Raw genomic sequence first — 15,852 nt, 5'->3', positions numbered from 1 at the left:
TTACTTCTGGTTACTCCTCTGGCTCTGTCAATCTGTTTCTTCACTTCAGCAGGTGGGTATTGTAGTTGTAAGAATGCTTGAGAGAGATCTTGTAGGTGTTTGTCTCTGTCTGAGGGGTTGGAGCAAATGCGGTTGTATCATAGAGCTTGGCTGTAGACAATGGGTCGTGTGGTGTGGTCTGGATGAAAGCTGGAGGCATGTAGGTAAGTATAGTGGTCAGTAGGTTTCCGGTATAGGATGGTGTTTATGTGACCATCGCTTATTAGCACCGTAGTGCCCAGGAAGTGGATCTCTTGTGTGGACTGATCCAGGCTGAGGTTGATGGTGGGATGGAAATTGTTGAAATCATGGTGGAATTCCTCAAGGGCTTCTTTTCCATGGGTCCAGATGATGAAGATGTCATCAATGTAGCGCAAATAGAGTAGGGGCATTAGGGGACGAGAGCTGAGGAAGCATTGTTCTAAGTCAGCCATTAAAATGTTGGCATACAAAAAGTCTGGGACTGTTTGGTTTAGAAAATAGATGACTAAGTGTGATATGACAGAGATCTATAAAATGAATGGTATGGAGAAAGTGAATAGGCAGGTGTTATTTACTGTATCACATAACACAAGAACCAGGGATCACCAATGAAATTCATAGGCAGCAAGTTTAAAATAAACATAAAGTACTTCTTCACACAACACAATCCATTTGTGGAGCTTGTTGCTGGGGGATGTTTTGAAGGCCAAAAGTATAACTGTTCAAAAAAGAATTAGATAAGTTAATGGAGGATTGGTCCATCAATGGCTATTAGCCTGATAGTCAGGGACGCAACCTCATGCTCTGGGAGTTCCTAGCCTCTGACTTCCAGAAACTGGGAGTAGACGACAGGGGATGGACCACTCAAAAATTGCCTCTTTCTGTTCATTCCTTTTAAAGTGTCTGGTACTGGCCATTGTCAGAAGACAGGATACTGGGCTAGATTGACCGTTGGTGTGACCCAGTATGGCCGTTCTTATATTCTCTAGATTAAATTATAATTAAAGGATTATATAAATAACATGGTTTTATCGAAAATAGATCTTGTCAAAGTAACCTGTTATAATTTTTTGATGAGATTGTAAGTTTGATTGAAAAAGGTAATAGTGTTGTTTGTTACATAGTTAGATTTCTCTGAAGTATTTGAGTTGATATCACACAGCACTTGGATTTAGAAATCAGAAAGATACAAAATTATCACAGCACACATTAAATGGGTTAAAAACTGGCTAGCTAATAAGTCTAAAAGTGGTAGATTTCAGAGTCGCAGCCATGTTAGTCTGTATCCGCAAAAAGAACAGGAGTACTTGTGGCACCTTAGATACTAACAAATTTATTAAAGCATAAGCTTTCGTGGGCTTCAGCCCACTTCATCGGATGCATAGAATGGAACATATAGTAAGAAGATATATATACACATACAGAGAAGGTGGAAGTTGCCATACAAACTGTAAGAGGCTAATTAATTAAGATGAGCTGTTATCAGCAGGAGAAAATCTTTTGTAGTGATAATCAAGATGGCCCATTTAGACAATTGACAAGAAGGTGTGAGGATACTTAACTTAGGGAAATAGATTCAATATGTGTAATGACCCAGCCACTCCCAGTCTCTATTCAAACCCTAGTTAATGGTATCTAGTTTGCATATTAATTCAAGCTCAGCAGTTTCTCGTTGGAGTCTGTTTTTGAAGCTTTTCTGTTGCAAAATTGCCACCCTTAAATCTTTTACTGATTGGCCAGAGAGGTTGAAGTATTCTCCTACCGGTTTTTGAATGTTATGATTCCTGATGTTAGATTTGTGGCCATTTATTCTTTTGCGTAGAGACTGTGCGGTTTGGCCGATGTACATGGCAGAGGGGCATTGTTGGCACATGATGGCATATATCACATTGGTAGATGTGCAGGTGAATGAGCCCCTGATGGCGCAGCTAATGTGATTAGGTCCTATGATGGTGTCACTTGAATAAATATGTGGACAGAGTTGGCATCGGGCTTTGTTGCAAGGATAGGTTCCTGGGTTTGTGTTTTTGTTGAAGCAACTACTCTCCAGCAACCACACAACATGTAGGGCTTGAACACTGGGTCCCAGCTTGACTCAGGCTCAAACCCTCGAGTACCATGGGGTCGAAGCCCTGGGTTAGCGTGATTTGTATGTAGATGGAAGGAGGATTAGGCTTGAACCTGAGTTTGAACCCTGGGTTTACATTGCAGTGTAGAAATGCCCTATGAATATTTCCATTATTGGTGATTGTTTTTAAATAGAAAATTCTCAATGACTGTTACTCTAACTGTATAAATATTTCTTTCCTTTCAGAATTCCACTACTATGCAGTGAAAGGAATCTTCATTCCTGGGAACTGAAACTGGTGGATTATTCCTGGCTCCCTTGATGATTATAAAATGGAGCCCCTATCATTCAAAGTTAAAAAACTTCAAGCACCCACTGATATCTCAGTGGATTTTAGTCTCCAGCTTGTTGGTTCTCTGCCAGTGCATTCTCTAACCACCATGCCAGTGCTGCCTTGGATTGTGGCAGAGATTCGGCGGCTCAGTATGCTGTCTTCCATGGAAGAATCTAGCACCAGCCAAATCCGGCTTTATGTTTCACCAGCAAGCCTGCGATGTGGACTAGACACAGGGAAAAGCCAACAGTGGGATCCTTTGATTTGTTCCAGCCTGTTTGAGTATAAGCCACAGCATGTCCACAAACTGATTCACAATAGCCACGATCCAAGCTACTTTGCTTGTCTGATAAAGGATGGAGCAGTAAATCAGCAAAGTATCTGTTATGTATTCAGAGCTGCTGATCAAACAAAAGTAAGTAAAAAAGCAATTCTCAGAGCTTGCTTCGCTCCATGAGATATTAGAAGCTGATTTATAGGGCATGATGTAAATGCACAAGAGAAGTTAATATTGTGTATTTCAAAATGAGGTAGCTTTTCTGATCTTTGGATCTTTTCATTACAGTCTGAGTTCTTGAAACTCTTTTTACAAAGTAAGGCCTCAGTCTTGCAAAGACTTAACACATGGGCTGAACTTTACATTCTCTCAGTTTTACTGTGTGAAGTTAGGCACATGTAAATCTTTGCAGGATCAGGGCTTAGTTTACAATAAGCTAGTGATATGGGCTGAAATCCTGGCCCCGTTGAAGTCAGTGGGAGTTTTTCTATTGCTGTCAGCGGGGCTAGGATTTCACCCATAAACTGCCCTGGACCTTCTCTAATTCTACATTATATGAGTAGCTTGTGTTCCCTCTGAGAAGGCTGTAGTGCTAAAAATAGGCATCCAATTCTGCTCTTCTGATTCAAGTGAGTAATCTGCTAAAGCTACATTCTCACATGAGTAAGGTGAGTAAAACTGGGCATTTGGTTTCTGCAGCTGACCAGTAATGTTTAGTGGGCAAAGCAGCGGTACCATTGAAATATAAGTTGTAGTTATTAATATTGGAGGCAGAGCTCACATTGGGCCAAATCCTTTATGCCTTACTCACGAGAGTAGCCCCACTGAAGCACCTCACAGGGACTCTTTGCATGTGTACAGCTTATCGGATTGATTTATGTACTTACAGCTACCTGCTCTGGAGTAAGTCAGGGTATAACACCAAACTTGTGGTGCCTGGCTCAGAGCTGGATACATGGTTATGGACACAGCTTTAATTAAATTCCCCCAAGATAAAAAGGCACCTAAGTAAACTAACAGCCAAATAGGACTTAAATCACAAGCACTTAAGTGAGAAAATACTGTCAAATTAAAAATGGGCCTCTTGATAAGATCTAAGATGAATTTCAGTACAGGATGGGGAGTAGATGTTTTAGGACAGGGGTCTCAAATGCAAATGACCATGAGGGCCACATGAGGACTAGTACATTGGCTCAAGGGCCGAACCACTGACCAGACCACCCCGCCCCACCCCGCACTACCCCGGCCTCGCCCCCACTCCACCCTTCCGTGAGGCCCTGCGCCTGCCCCGCCTCTTCCCACCCCTTCCAACCCCTTCCCTGAAATCCCCACCCCAACTCTGCCCCCTCCCTGCCCCCAGGGGGTGCAGGAGGGGTGCAGGGTGTGGCAGGGGGCTCAGGGCAGGGGTTGGGGAGCAGGAGGTGTGTGGGGTGCGTCAGGGGGCTCAGGGCAGGGGGTCAGGGTACAGGGTGGGGCAGGGGGTCAGGGTGTGGCAGGCGGCTCAGGGCGGGGTTGGGATGCAGAAGGGGTGCAGTGTGCAGCACGGGGCTCAGAACAGGGGGTTGGGGTGTAGGAGGTGTGCGGGGTGCGGTGGGGGCTCAGGGCAGGGGGTCGGGGTGCAGGGGGGTCAGGGTGTGGCAGGCAGCTCAGGTCAGGGGGTTAGGGTGCGGGGTGCAACAGGGGGCTTAGGGCAGGGGGTCGGGGTGCAGGACTGGTGTCGGGTGCAGCAAGGGGCTCAGGGCAGGGAGTTCGGCTGCAGGAGGGGTTTGGGGGGCGGGTCCAGCCCGGCGCGCACCGGGGGCAGGGCAGGCTCCCTGCCTGTCTGCCCCGCCCCCGCACCACTCCAGGAAGCGGCTGGGACCTGGGGCGGGGCACAGGGGTCTGTGTGTTGCCCTGGCAGCGCCTCCAGGTACTTTCCCTGAAGCTCCCATTGGCCGGGAACGAAGAACCGCGGCCAGTGGGAGCTTCGGGTGAGGTACCTGGAGGAGCGTCCAGGGCAACACACAGACCCCTGTGGCCCCTCTCCCACAGGTCCCGGCCACTTCCCAGAGCGGCGCGGGGGTGGGGCAGGCAGGCAGGCAGTCAGGGAGGGAGCCTGCCCTGCCCCTGGTGCGCGCCGGGCCAGAGCCGCTCTAGGTAAATGCTGGGGGGGCCACGGGGAGCAGGAGGGCCGCAGAAAATAACCCTGCGGGCTGCGTGTTTGAGACCCCTGTTTTAGGACTTGGCACTGAGTAGAAAGAAGCTGTTAAATATGTGTGGGTTGTGGTTTTGTTAGGATCATGGTTAATAAGCAACTTTGATCACCTCCAGTACAATTTCTTCTGCAAGAACAGAGTGAAAAGCAAAGTACTATTTCCACTTGCTTGATCAGACTCTGGAGCTGTTTGAAATAAGAGAGAGGGGGAAATATAAAGATTTGGGTTTACAGTTTCAACTGTGTCCATAAATTTTGGATGCCAGTGTCTATGATCATTATTGTTTTAATTTGGAATTGCCTTATCTCCGTTTGTTCTCCTTTACAGGGTCCATTTATTCTGTCTGTGATGCGTGCATGTAACTCCCATTAACATTATTGAAAGTTGTGTACGCTTATCAAAGTGAGAGAGAGATCTATGTATTGAGACAGCAGGGTACCCAGATTGGGAGCACAGCATTGTCTAGGATCATTATTGTTTTAATTTGGAATTGCCTCATCTCTATTTTGTTCTCTTATAGAAGAAACAAATATTAGAAGTCTAACTTCTGTGGACTGAGTGACTCAGCAGTCTCTTGCTCCAGTCCATTAGATATCTTGTCCCAGAGGACTCCTTTCAGTGCCTGCAACATTTGCTCTGAGGAATCAAACAGCAGTTTTCCAGATTTAGATTGTGTTGGCAAGGTCAACTTCCTTTCAGCTTCCTTTCTGTTGCTCCTAGGATGGACAAAAAATGTTCTGCATATTTTTTCTATTTGTGCTTGTTATTCAGAAAGAGAGACAACAGTCCAAATTAGCTTGGTGACAGAGCTGAGGTATTAAAACCTTGTTGTATACGAACCCCCCACAGAGCAGGTCTTGAACTCACACTGGATTTACTATACTTATTTACCAGTCCAGTCTTACTGAATAAAAGTTTAGAAGTTATGATCTCACCTTTGTGAAAAACTAAGGCAGAATTTGGCTACGTTGGGGAAATTAAATCTCTCTATTGGGTCAAATATAACTTCTTAATACAGTGGTTGCAGCTACAGTAAATTTTATTACTTATTTTCAGTGTTACTTTTCATTACCCACACCCCTCAAACTCTCTCCAAAATGTTGTAATAATTAGATAGAGACATCTGATCTGTTTTGATTAAAACGTTATAAGATTCAAGGTCCACAACCACTTTCATCTCTGTGGATGAATCTGGAAAAGACTATGGTTGATGTAGATGGAATTCACATTAAGACAGGGCTCCTGCCCAAATTAGATTGAAAAACCAGTCTTGAATTACAACAAAAAATATATGGTTATGAGTTCACAAGCACGATCAAATAGGGTTGTCAGCTGTCTGGATTTTACCCAGACAGTCCAGTTTTTGGCTTCTGTGTCCAGGTGTTATTTAGGGTTGCCAGGTGCCTGGTTTTTGACTGGAAAGTCCGGTTGAAAAGGGGACCTGGCAACGCTAAATGACACCTGAACCAAAAGTCTGGTTACCGCAGGGTTGGGGAGGTGCTGGATCATTGGAAAAAGGCAAATATATAAGAAGGAGAACCCGGGGAACTGCAGACTGGTCAGCCTCACCGCAGTCCCTGGAAAAGTCATGGAGCAGGTCCTCAAGGAAACCATTTTGAAGCACTTGGAGGAGAGGAAGGTGATCAGGAACAGTCAACATGGATTCACCAAGGGCAAGTCATGCCTGACCAACCTGATTGCCTTCTGTGATTAGATAACTGGCTCTGTGGATAGGGGAAAGCAGTGGACATGATATGTCTTGACTTTAGCAAAGCTTTTGATACGGTCTCCCACAGTATTCTTGCCAGCAAGTTAAAAAAGTGTGGACTGGATGAATGGACTATAAGGTGGATAGAAAGCTGGCGAGATTGTTGGGCTCAACCGGTAGTGATCAATGGCTCCATGTCTAGTTGGCAGCCGGTATCAAGCAGAGTGCCCCAGGGGTCGGTTCAGGGGCTGGTTTTGTTCAACCTCTTTATTAATGATCTGGATGATGGGATAGATTGCACCCTCAGCAAGTTTGCGGATGACACTAAGCTGGGAGGTGAGGTAGATACGCTGGGGGGTAGGGATAGGGTCCAGAGTGACCTAGACAAACTGGAGGATTGGGCCAAAAGAAATCTGATGAGGTTCAACAAGGACAAGTTGAGAGTCGTGCACTTAGGATGGAAGAATCCCATGCACCGCTAAAGGCTGGGGACTGACTGGCTGGCTAAGCAGCAGTTGTGCAGAAAAGGACCTAGGTATTACAGTGGATGAGAAGCTGGATATAAGTCAGCAGTGTGCCCTTGTTGCCAAGAAGGCCAACGGCATATTGGGCTGCATTAGTAGGAGCAAATCGAGAGAAGTGATTATTCCCCTCTATTCGGCACTGGTGAGGCCACAGCTAGAGTATTGCGTCCAGTTTTGGGCTCCCCACTACAGAAAGGATGTGGACAAATTGGAGAGAGTCCAGTGGAGGGCAATGAAAATTATCAGGGGGATGGGGCACATGACTTACGAGGAGAGGCTGAGGGAACTGGGCTTGTTTAGTGTGCAGAAGAGTGAGGGGGGATTTAATAGCAGCATTCAACTACCTGAAGGGGAGTTTCAAAGAGGGTGGAGCTCGGATGTTCTCAGTGGTGACAGATGACAGAACAAGGAGCAGTGGTCTCAAGTTGCAGTGGGGGAGGTCTAGGTTGGATATTAGGAAACACTATTTCACTAAGAGGGTGGTAAAGCACTGGAATGGGTTACCTATGGAGGTGGTGGAATCTCCATCCTTAGAGGTTTTTAAGGCCCGGCTTGACAAAGCCCAAGCTGGGATGATTTAGCTGGGGATTGGTCCTGCTTTGAGCAGAGGTTGGACTAGATGACCTCCTGAGGTCTCTTCCAACCCTAATCTTCTATGATTCTGTTAACTTGTGCTAGCCCCTGCTCAGCCAGGGCCACCTCCTATCTCCAGGCAGGCTCCTTGAGATGATCTAGTGAGTGATGGTGGGGGGAGAGGAGTGAACAATGGGGGCAGGGCCTTGAGGGAAGGGATGGGGCTTTGGGTGAGGAGGTGGGGTGGAGGGGCCTGGGGAAGAGGCGGACTAGGGGCGGAGTCTTGGGGGTCCAGTTGCCAGCAATTAGAAAGGTGGCAATCCTGCTACCCAACCATTCCTGAAACCACGTCACTCTTCTTTATGTAGGATAATTTAAAAAATTGAATGTAAGGCTGTTGCTGGGCAGTAAATTAAGTATTTTTTAAAAAAATCACATAAATGAACAAATACATGTCGACTATATATACCTCACTACCTCTTGCCTTATCCATAATTAATTGGCCAGTTGCTTGTGGGCATCAGGGAAGAAGCGAGTCCAAAGGTGGAATCTGAAGGAGGAGAGGGCAGTGGCCTTACAGATAAGTTCAGGGAGCATGTCCCACACCTTGGGGCAGCCTGGACAGAAGAAGGCAGGAAGATGGCTGTGGGAGAAACAAATAAGAAAGACTAGTATAATTGACAGGGTGAAGAAGGGGCAATGTGGTAAGAGACAGGAGCAGAATTGTGAAGGGTCTTGAAAGTGGTGATAGAAAGCTTGAACTTAGTGCATGGAAATGAGACAGCCAGCAGAGGGTGTTGAAGGGAGAGGGTAACATAGTCAGAACAACAGAGAGTGAGAAAGTATCTCCGCAGCAGTGTTCTGAATGGACCAGATTTTATTAGCTGAACACTTTTTTATATGCATACTGAACCAGAATGTAGGCTTGATCACTTGTGAAAGAATGTTGTTCCTATTCTGGGGTAAAATATTTTGGTAATGGGATGCAGAGCCTTTTGCCTTTGGAGCATTGGCTCAAATCCAGACCAGTGGGCATACCCTTCTGTGGGTAAGAAAGAGTGCCCTTGTATTCTGCCTGGATTTAAACCAGAGATTTAGAGGATAAAAGCCTCTGTATCCTACTCTCCCAAGTAATGAACTCTACATAATTCCAAATAATGCCATGATTCTGTATTAAGATTTTGTAGCCACACTTCCCTTCTTCTGAAATGTCCTGCCCAAGATGGAAGCAATGACCCATTGTGGTATGGTTCCATCACTCCCTAGGAACTTATAGAATCACTTCTGTTGCAGCACCATGACGGTAGGGCTTAGCTGCTCTGGATGAAGTATGGGGTAAATGGAGGAGGGTATCAGGGAGCAGCTACTGTATGTGGCAAACTGCCTTGGGGACCTGACTCAGAATCATGCAAATGTCTGCACACACAGTCCTTCTGCCCTGCGCCATATTATGTTCTGTTCTGCATTTGATCATGCCTTAAGAGGGTTTTTTTGCACAGATGTGGGCAGCAGAGCCAAGAGCATCTTTATGGAGGGACAGGGTCAAAGGGCCTAGAACTCCCCATTCCATGCAAATCGCTGCACTCTGTAGGATTTGGAGGCTGCACCACGTAATTCATCTATGGTCCCACTCTGAGGGGACCATTAGCTGAAAATTCTACAAGGTGGCACTATTGTAGTTTCCTAAACTCTTTGTCCTCAGACGGCAAGTTAACCATGGGAGAGTACAATGTGACTCCCAAGCTGCTAGACTAAAAGTCACCTCCGGTTGATGACGTACATATCAGTCTGATTTCTAATGGGCAGGGTTCTACAAAACACAATTCATCATCACATGTTGTTACCTTGTTGGCAGTCTCAACAGAGTGATTGGGTACTGAGTGGGCTTTGTAATTTCTAGAGATATTCCCTCTAGGACACAGTGTAGACTTATATGTTGGTACGATGCCCAGATTCCCTCATTTTGATGGATCATTCGTTTTGGTCCCAAGATGGCTTATGTTCCACACAAATGTGATACTTCCTCACCTTTATTGCTGAAAATTATTTACATCAGAAATGCAGAATTTCTATTTCCCCCCCCCCCCCCTTTTTTTAAATATGGTTCCCTCCCTCCCCTAGTTGGGATTTTATGGATGGAGAGGTATGGTGGACTGAAGTGAAGGTGGGGAAACCTGTATTGCTGTTCTCCATGGGTAAACAGAGTACTTTAGCGGTTGCTGTTTCTAATCTGTCACCATTTTTGAACATTTAAATCCACTTTGGATATAACTGAATGAGAGACAGATAATGACAAGCTAATAGAGCATTGTTACAGGATATTGGTCTCCTACTGCTACATAACTGGCAAGATTTTCATAGAAAATAAATGTAGTGGTAAAGCTCCTCATTTGTTTTCAGTTTAGGAGACACTGATTTTGTACCCCATTACAATGATTTTTCTTTGGTATATCAGAATCATTGGCTTCATGTAGATGCATTCATTTTACCTGATGGATGTTTTGTGTAGCAAATGGAAATTTGGTCACTTTACTGTCATTGATCTAATGATATATTAAGGATGGCTTAGATGTAGGATAAATTGGGCACAATTATACTTTTACAGAAACAAATTTTAGACTTCTGTAAAGCCATTAAGTTCTGTGATATTCTTGATTTACACAAGTGTGAGAGAAGCATCAGGCACAATCTGTGCAATACAATACATCAGAGACCAACTTATCCAGAAATGTGTTCTTCAGAGCAGAGTTGTGTTTATTTTAAGTGATCAGTGAACGATATAAGCAAAAAGAAAAGGAGGACTTGTGGCACCTTAGAGACTAACAAATTTATTTGAGCATAAGCTTTCGTGAGCTACAGCACACTTCATCAGATGCATTCAGTGGATGCAAGTCCTCCTTTTCTTTTTGCGGATATAGTCAGGTATCCAACAATCTGATTGGCAGTCAGAAATTCCACTTGGCAATGCAGTGACGAAAAATCCTTCTCACCACTCTCTAGGGGTTAGTGAAGCAGCATGTTTGAAGGTTCATTTCTGATAAGAACTGAAGTTTGGCTGTTTTTTCAGTCTGAAAATCTAGGCTGGACATCTTATGAGAACAGGCATTTCTGTGAGATTTTCAGTGGTTCCTGCAGAACCAGGAAAAGCAGAAACATGCACAAATAAAAGTGGCATAATAGTTCAGCTTTGGGAAAAGGTTAACTTCAGTTCTTATTTTTCTCCCTATATCAGTTTGCCATTCTTAGAAGGAGAACAAGTTAAGGAAACCCACAAACCATAACAAACTGTAATTCTAACACTATAGGCAATAGAAAGGCATGCTTGTGTTTATCAGGGCTGTTAATCCTTTAATGAAAAACATTGGATAGAATCATTCACTTTTATTGTGGACAGAAATGTTACAGCTGATTCAAGCAGGATTCTGATGGACATCTTTGAAGAAGGCAGAGATGTGCACCCTCAAAGTCTTCATTCTGCAGAGACTGAAAGTGTGTCTGCGAGGTGGTGTCTCAATTGTTCCTCTGATGTGTCTGTCTGGGATAATGTTAGTTTTCTAGCTACTCTACAGGAGCAATTCTCAACCAGGGGTCTGAAGCCCCCTGGTGGTCCGCAAGCAGGTTTCGGGGGTTTACCAAGCAGGGCTGGCGTTAGACTCATTGGGACCCAGGGCAGAAAGCTGAAGCCCCACCACCCGGGGCTGAAGCCAAAGCCTGAGCAATTTAGTGTTGCAGGGTTGCCCTGCTTGCTGGTCCTGGCTTTTATGTGCGGAAAAACAGTAGTTGTGGCACAGGTGGGCCATGGAGTTTTTATAGCGGGGGGGTGGGGGGGAAGCTCAGAAAGGAAAAGGCTGAGAACCCCTGCTCTACAGCAAGAAGATTTGACTCATAATGGGTGCAGTTCACTCTTTTGGGAGGACCCCCACACAATGCCTTCCACACAGCAGAATCCCTGCAGTACTTCTATGTGGGGGAGCCACAGTCAGAGCAACTGTACAGGCTGACCTTTGATTGCCTGAGGGTCTGGTAGGTATGCTCCATGTTGGCTGCAGATATTTTGGAGTGGAAGGGAGAACTGAAGGTGGGTCAGGGAAGAAAAATTATCTTGAATCCTTATGAATCAATGTCATAACAGACAAAGCATAAGATGGGGTATTAGTTGGTGTCTGCTACAGACCCACCAATCACACTAGGGAACAGGATGTCCGCCTTCTTATGCACCTATCTATAATGTATAGGAAAGAAGTTCCATGATCATGGGTGACTGCAATTGGAGTGACACAAGCTGGAGATCTCATGCTACGAGTCTTAAAACATCCTTGGAATTTCTAAATATTATAGATGACAATTTCCTAACTCCAAAAGTGTTGTAGCCAACAAGGGGGAATTCTATATTAGCCCTGGTCTACACTGTGGGGGAGAAAGGGGGTGTGTGTTGACCTAAGATATGCAACTTCAGATACACCGACTTCAGCTACACTATTCGCGTATCTTAGGTTGACTTACCTGGCTGTGAGGATGGCGGCGAGTTGACCGCTGCTGCTCCCCCGTCAACTCCGCTTCTGCCTCTTGTGAGCTGGAGTTCCGGAGTCAACGGGAGCACATTCGGGGATCGATTTATCGCATCTAGACAAGACGAGTCTGATTCTCCACTCTGTTACACCAGCTTTACACAAGTATAACTCTGGGACCTTCACGGGGTCTCAGAGCTTGGGCTCCAGCCCAAATCTGAACATTTACGCTGCAATTTTACAGCCCTACAGCTAGAGCCCTGCGAGCCTGAGTCATCTGACATAGGCCAACTGCAGGTGTTTAATTACTGTGTAGACATACTCTAAGGGGCCATTGAATCCATGCTTGTGAAGAACCAGTGGATAGTAACTCCAGCATAGGGCCTGATCCTACTCACACTGAAGTTAATGGCAAAATTCCTGTTGGTTCACTGCTGCTGGATCTGCCCCACAGTGGACACAGATGGGGAGCAACTACATTTATTGTGTGTATTTTAAAAATGGAACACTTATTTCTGAGAGACATGGTCGGTGAGGTAATATCTTTTATTGGACCAGGTTCTATTGGTGGAAGGGACAAGCTTTCAAGTAACACAGAGCTCTTCCTCGGGTGAGCTGACCTCGAAAGCTTGTCTCTGCCACCAACAGAACTTGGTCCGATAAAAGATATTACCTCAGCTACCCTGTCTGTCTAAGATTCCAGGACCAACATGGCTATGAAAACATTGCAGACACTTATTCCTGTTATTTTAGTCATCTTTGGTGCACAGAAATTTTATCCTTTTGGCAGGTTTATTGACTTTTTAATCTTATAGATTGCCTAAGCGGTTACTCTGGCAAATGGCTTTGTAGGAACCCTGTGTTCTAAATGTGCTATGGTACGTGACATTCACAGTACACACGTAATGTTGCATCAAATTAAGTACAGCACACTGTGTTGTGAGTTGTAGGTGATCTGACTTGAGTGGGATTATAGGCTGACATACACTGGTTTCGGGTAATCAACACTTAGCTCTCTGCCAGGCTGCACAGAGAGTCTGGGTGAGAGTTGGTGAAGGCTACATTATTTAGCTATAAAAAGGATGGCAAAGACCCAATGAACTTCAAAGTATTTGTTGTAGGTTTAGCCTCATGATTGAAGATTATTATGTAATTTAATTTTGACATTAGACACCAAGACAGCAGTATCCCTAAGCATCTCTCTGTTAAAAGAACTTAAGCAAGGTATTTGTTGGAATAATTTTTAAAGCAATTTGTTTTATATACTATTGTTTCTTATAACCCTACGGGGATTTAACCTGTGAGTCTGACTGCGCTCTTGGTTACATCAGTGTAAAACCAGCAAAACTCTGTTGGCTTCAGTAGAGTTACTCCATATTCACTTCAGAGTAACCCACAGCTGAATCTGGCCCTATTCCTTTTCTTCCTAAATCATGAGCACATACTGGTTTATTCTTGCAGGATTGCTCATAAATTGCAAGATGTTGCTACTGATTTTTGGTGGGGGGTGGGAGGGGCAAAATTCTGAGGCATTTGTTAAAAAAAAACACAGAAAAGAAAAACAAACTAAGAACAATGTGGACTTGTAGGTAAATTTTTTAGGCCTACAATTCTTAACAGAGTGACCCTGGGTTTTAGAGTATAGACTCCAAACATGGCACTATGTAATGTGACTGCCAGGGTTCAGTAACCAGTTGCCACAGAGTAAACAGGATCCATGCTGGGCCAGCTTTTCCTGAGGCTACTCTGTGCTTGGGAGCTGTTCAAAGGAAAGAGTGGGGGATTCATGCATGAATCCCCCACTTTTTCTCAGGGAACTCTCTGCACCTTATGACCCTTTCTCTGACTTTACTCAGCTTCCATAACCTTTGTAGGGCTCTTGCAGAAGGAGAATAGATTAGAACAGGTTGTTGGGGTTCCTGGGTGAAATCCTGGCAAGTCTGAAAGTGTGCATGAGAGGTGGTGCATTTCACGACCCCCTTCTGACAACAAAAGTTACTTCACGACCCCCAGAGGGGGGACCGAAGCCTGAGCCCTCCCGAGCCCCACTGCCCCGGGTGGGTGGAGGGCCAAAGCCTGAACCTCACCGCTTTGGGTAGGGGGGCCAAAGCAGAAGCTCAAGGGCTTCAGCCCCAAACAGGGGGCCTGCAACCTGAGCCCAGCCACTCAGGGCTGAAGCCCTCAGGCTTTGGCTTTTGCCCTGGGCAGTGGGGCTTGGGCTTCAGCCCCGGGCCCCAGCAAGTCTAAGCCAGCCCTGACGACCCCATTCAAGGGGGGTCGCAACCCACTTTGGGGTCCTGACCCACAGTTTGAGAACCGCTGCTATAGTGTATCTGACTGGGGTAATGCTAGTTTTCTAGCTATTCTATGGCAAGGGGATTTGATGGTGCAATTCACACACTGAGAGGACCCCTACATAGTGCCCTGCACATAGAGTATCCCTGCAGTACTTCTATCTGAGGGGAGGTACAGGCAGAGCAGCTGTGCAGGTAGTCAGTGGGAGTTTTGCATGGGCTTCAATGGGGCCAGGATTTAATCGCCTATGATTTTGGGGGGGATGGGGGAAGGAATTGTGTTGTGTAACCTTCCGTCAACAACCCCTGATTGCTACATGGCGGAAATCTTCAGCCCAATTCTGTCTTCGTTCCCTGGCTTAGCGCCAAGGAGAATGTGTTAAGCTATGTGGCTCATTCAGCATTCGTAGTTGTCAGCTGCAGAGAAACCTGCTCCCACTAGGACACTGGGGAAGCCCTGCTCCTCCTGAAGTCCTCCCTCCCCATCTCTCTGGCAGATGTATGGTATATGGGGAGGTCATTGTGTTGGATGGCTATATAGGTGTTATGCGACTGAGAGAGAAGGGTCAACAACATTCAGAATCAGTGGATGGCCTGGTGGTGACATGGAGAAATTCTGGGCCTAAGATTTTGACCCTTAAAAATAAGCACTATCCAGATAGTTAGTATCTGAAATATCACAGTGTGTTTCCATATTGCTACAATGACCCTCATCTCAGAGCCAAGTTGCCTACATTCATCATAAATTTGGTGTTCTCTTACTCTTATTGTTGAGAATTGAGATATGTAAGTGAGAAATGCAGAATAGTGGAACTGAGGTTCCAAAAAGTGCTTACAAACTTGCTGCTGATTTAACCACTGACATTTTCCATTGCTGAGTATCAGAGTTTTGGTGCTGCGGGCTTATCAAGACCAGTACATATCCTGAGACAGGTTAAACAGGCCTATGATTAATATAGTATCTGAACATCTCACAGTCTGTAGTGTAGCTATCCTCATAAATGCCCCTGTTAGAGAAGGAAGAACTATTATCTCCATTTTACAGATGAGGAACTGAGGTACAGAGAAACTAAGTGCTTTGCCTAAGGCTATTCAGGAAGCATCTGTCAGAACAGGGGATTGAATTTAGATCTTCCAGATCCAAGGGTAGTGCCTTAACTACTTGAACATTATTCCTCTCTAGAAGGCAATATTTATCTACCATAACACCAGCCACATTCCCAACAGTTTGTATTTGGTTTCTTTCTCTCACAATGTCAGAAGTTGTTTGAGGGCTCAAGAGCTCCTTCAGACAAATTTTTCCTCTCTTAGGTGTTGCAAATCTCTATGTGCTTTTGCTTCTTTCATTCC

The 15,852-nt window shown here is 45.3% G+C and overlaps 1 protein-coding gene across 3 annotated transcripts in view; it reads left to right on the top strand.

Moving 5' to 3' along the window:
• The window catches only part of TBC1D1 (TBC1 domain family member 1), a 207,408-nt gene that overhangs the window by 16,105 nt on the left and 175,451 nt on the right, over positions 1 to 15,852 (top strand). For all 3 annotated transcript variants that reach the window (XM_037897936.2, XM_027822175.3, XM_027822174.3), the window contains exon 2: positions 2,336 to 2,838. In XM_037897936.2, coding sequence (XP_037753864.1) covers positions 2,422 to 2,838 — 417 coding nt within the window. In that variant the 5' untranslated portion in view covers positions 2,336 to 2,421. The remainder of the gene's footprint in view (positions 1 to 2,335; positions 2,839 to 15,852) is intronic.

This window comes from Chelonia mydas, chromosome 4 (genome assembly GCF_015237465.2).
Source record: "Chelonia mydas isolate rCheMyd1 chromosome 4, rCheMyd1.pri.v2, whole genome shotgun sequence".
NCBI lineage: Eukaryota > Metazoa > Chordata > Testudines > Cheloniidae > Chelonia > Chelonia mydas.
The sequence above is the reverse complement of the archived record's forward strand: the minus strand, read 5'-3'. Positions and strand labels throughout refer to the sequence as shown.